At 54.6% G+C, this 1281-nt stretch overlaps 1 protein-coding gene across 1 annotated transcript in view; it reads left to right on the top strand.

Annotated features, from left to right (window-relative positions):
• The window catches only part of LOC104271703 (tyrosine-protein kinase Mer-like), a 14330-nt gene extending 13204 nt beyond the window's left edge, over positions 1–1126 (top strand). The window contains 2 exon segments of the mRNA XM_009866452.1: positions 648–987; positions 989–1126. Coding sequence (XP_009864754.1) covers positions 648–987; positions 989–1126 — 478 coding nt within the window.
• Positions 1127–1281: the final 155 nt, after the last annotated feature.

Below are 1281 nucleotides of genomic sequence, written 5' to 3'. Positions count from 1 at the left end.
AGAGACTGGGTTTTTTTTAAAAAAACAGTAGCAAGGATTTAAACGGGTGCACAGAAATCCCGTCAAATATCCCGGGTGTTGGCGGGGCTGGCAGGGGGCCGAGGTCACCTCTCTGGTGCCATGAGGACAGGAGTGCCCTCTGCAGTTCGTCGTGGGGAAATCAGACTTTTTTTAGCATTTAATTTATATAATTTGCGATTAAGAGAGTTCTGGCCAGAAGGTCTCGGCTGGTGATACTCTTCTCTGCCCCACAGAACTCCCTGTAGTTACTCAGGGCCCTTCAGCACCTAGAATCTGTGAATGTGGAAAGGGAAAACGTGGAAAACGAAACTGTCCCTGAAGGGTGCAACAAAGAAGTCTTTTATGGGGTCCAGCCTGCTCAAGGGCAGAGGAGGGGGTATGTGCTGAGATTTTTCCAGCGTACCCTGACATCCAGTCTGGGCAGGACAGGAGAAGGACCTTGGTGTCCCAGGAGCTGAACTAGGGTGTTCCCGGGGCAAAAAAAATCTTCCCCCAGCAGCTCAGGCTTATCACTGGTGTTGGATTTGCTTTGCTTTGATGCGGAGCATCTCGACTTGGAGAGAGTGGGGGGGTAGCCCCGTCCATCATTCGTTCTCAATAACCCGCCCTCCTCTTCCGCTTTCCAGGTACGAAATAATGTCCTCGTGCTGGAGAGCCGACCCTGGCACCCGCCCGACCTTCTCACAGCTGAAAGTCCACCTGGAGAAGCTGCTGGAAAACCTGCCTGTAGCCAGGGCCTCCGGAGATGTCATCTACGTCAACACCAGCCTGCCTGAGGAGACCCCGGATTCCACCCAGGATTCAGGCTTCCTCCAAGTGGACTCAGATTTGGACCCCGGGGACACGACCGAGCCCTGCTCGCCCCTAGCGGAGGCGGCGCTGGTGGCTGTGGACATCCACGACAACGAACGCTGTGGGACAAGGTACATCCTGGAGGAACAGCTCAGCAGCCCCTTGGAGGAGGAGAGGGAGGGTCCCGCTGCTGCCTGCGGGGGTGGTGACGGGCGAGGGTTTGCCGTGTGCCCAAGCCACCCCCTTGCCCGCCGGCAGCTCAGGACTACTGAGTGCCAATGACCGTGTGGAGGATGCCGAAGTGGTGCTGTGAATAAAAGGGGAGCCTGCACCGAAATGGAGTGTAAAAGGACAGAGAGGATATATTTTAATAAATAGTCTGTTTTATTTCTTCTTCCCGGAGCCGTTTCCTGGGCTGAAGTCACGGGAGGGTCGTAATTAAATGCTCTGAGGTTTTTTTTTCTGTAT

This window comes from Apaloderma vittatum, unplaced genomic scaffold, assembly GCF_000703405.1.
Source record: "Apaloderma vittatum isolate BGI_N311 unplaced genomic scaffold, ASM70340v1 scaffold41623, whole genome shotgun sequence".
In the NCBI taxonomy this organism is placed as follows: Eukaryota; Metazoa; Chordata; class Aves; order Trogoniformes; family Trogonidae; genus Apaloderma; species Apaloderma vittatum.
The sequence above is the reverse complement of the archived record's forward strand: the minus strand, read 5'-3'. Positions and strand labels throughout refer to the sequence as shown.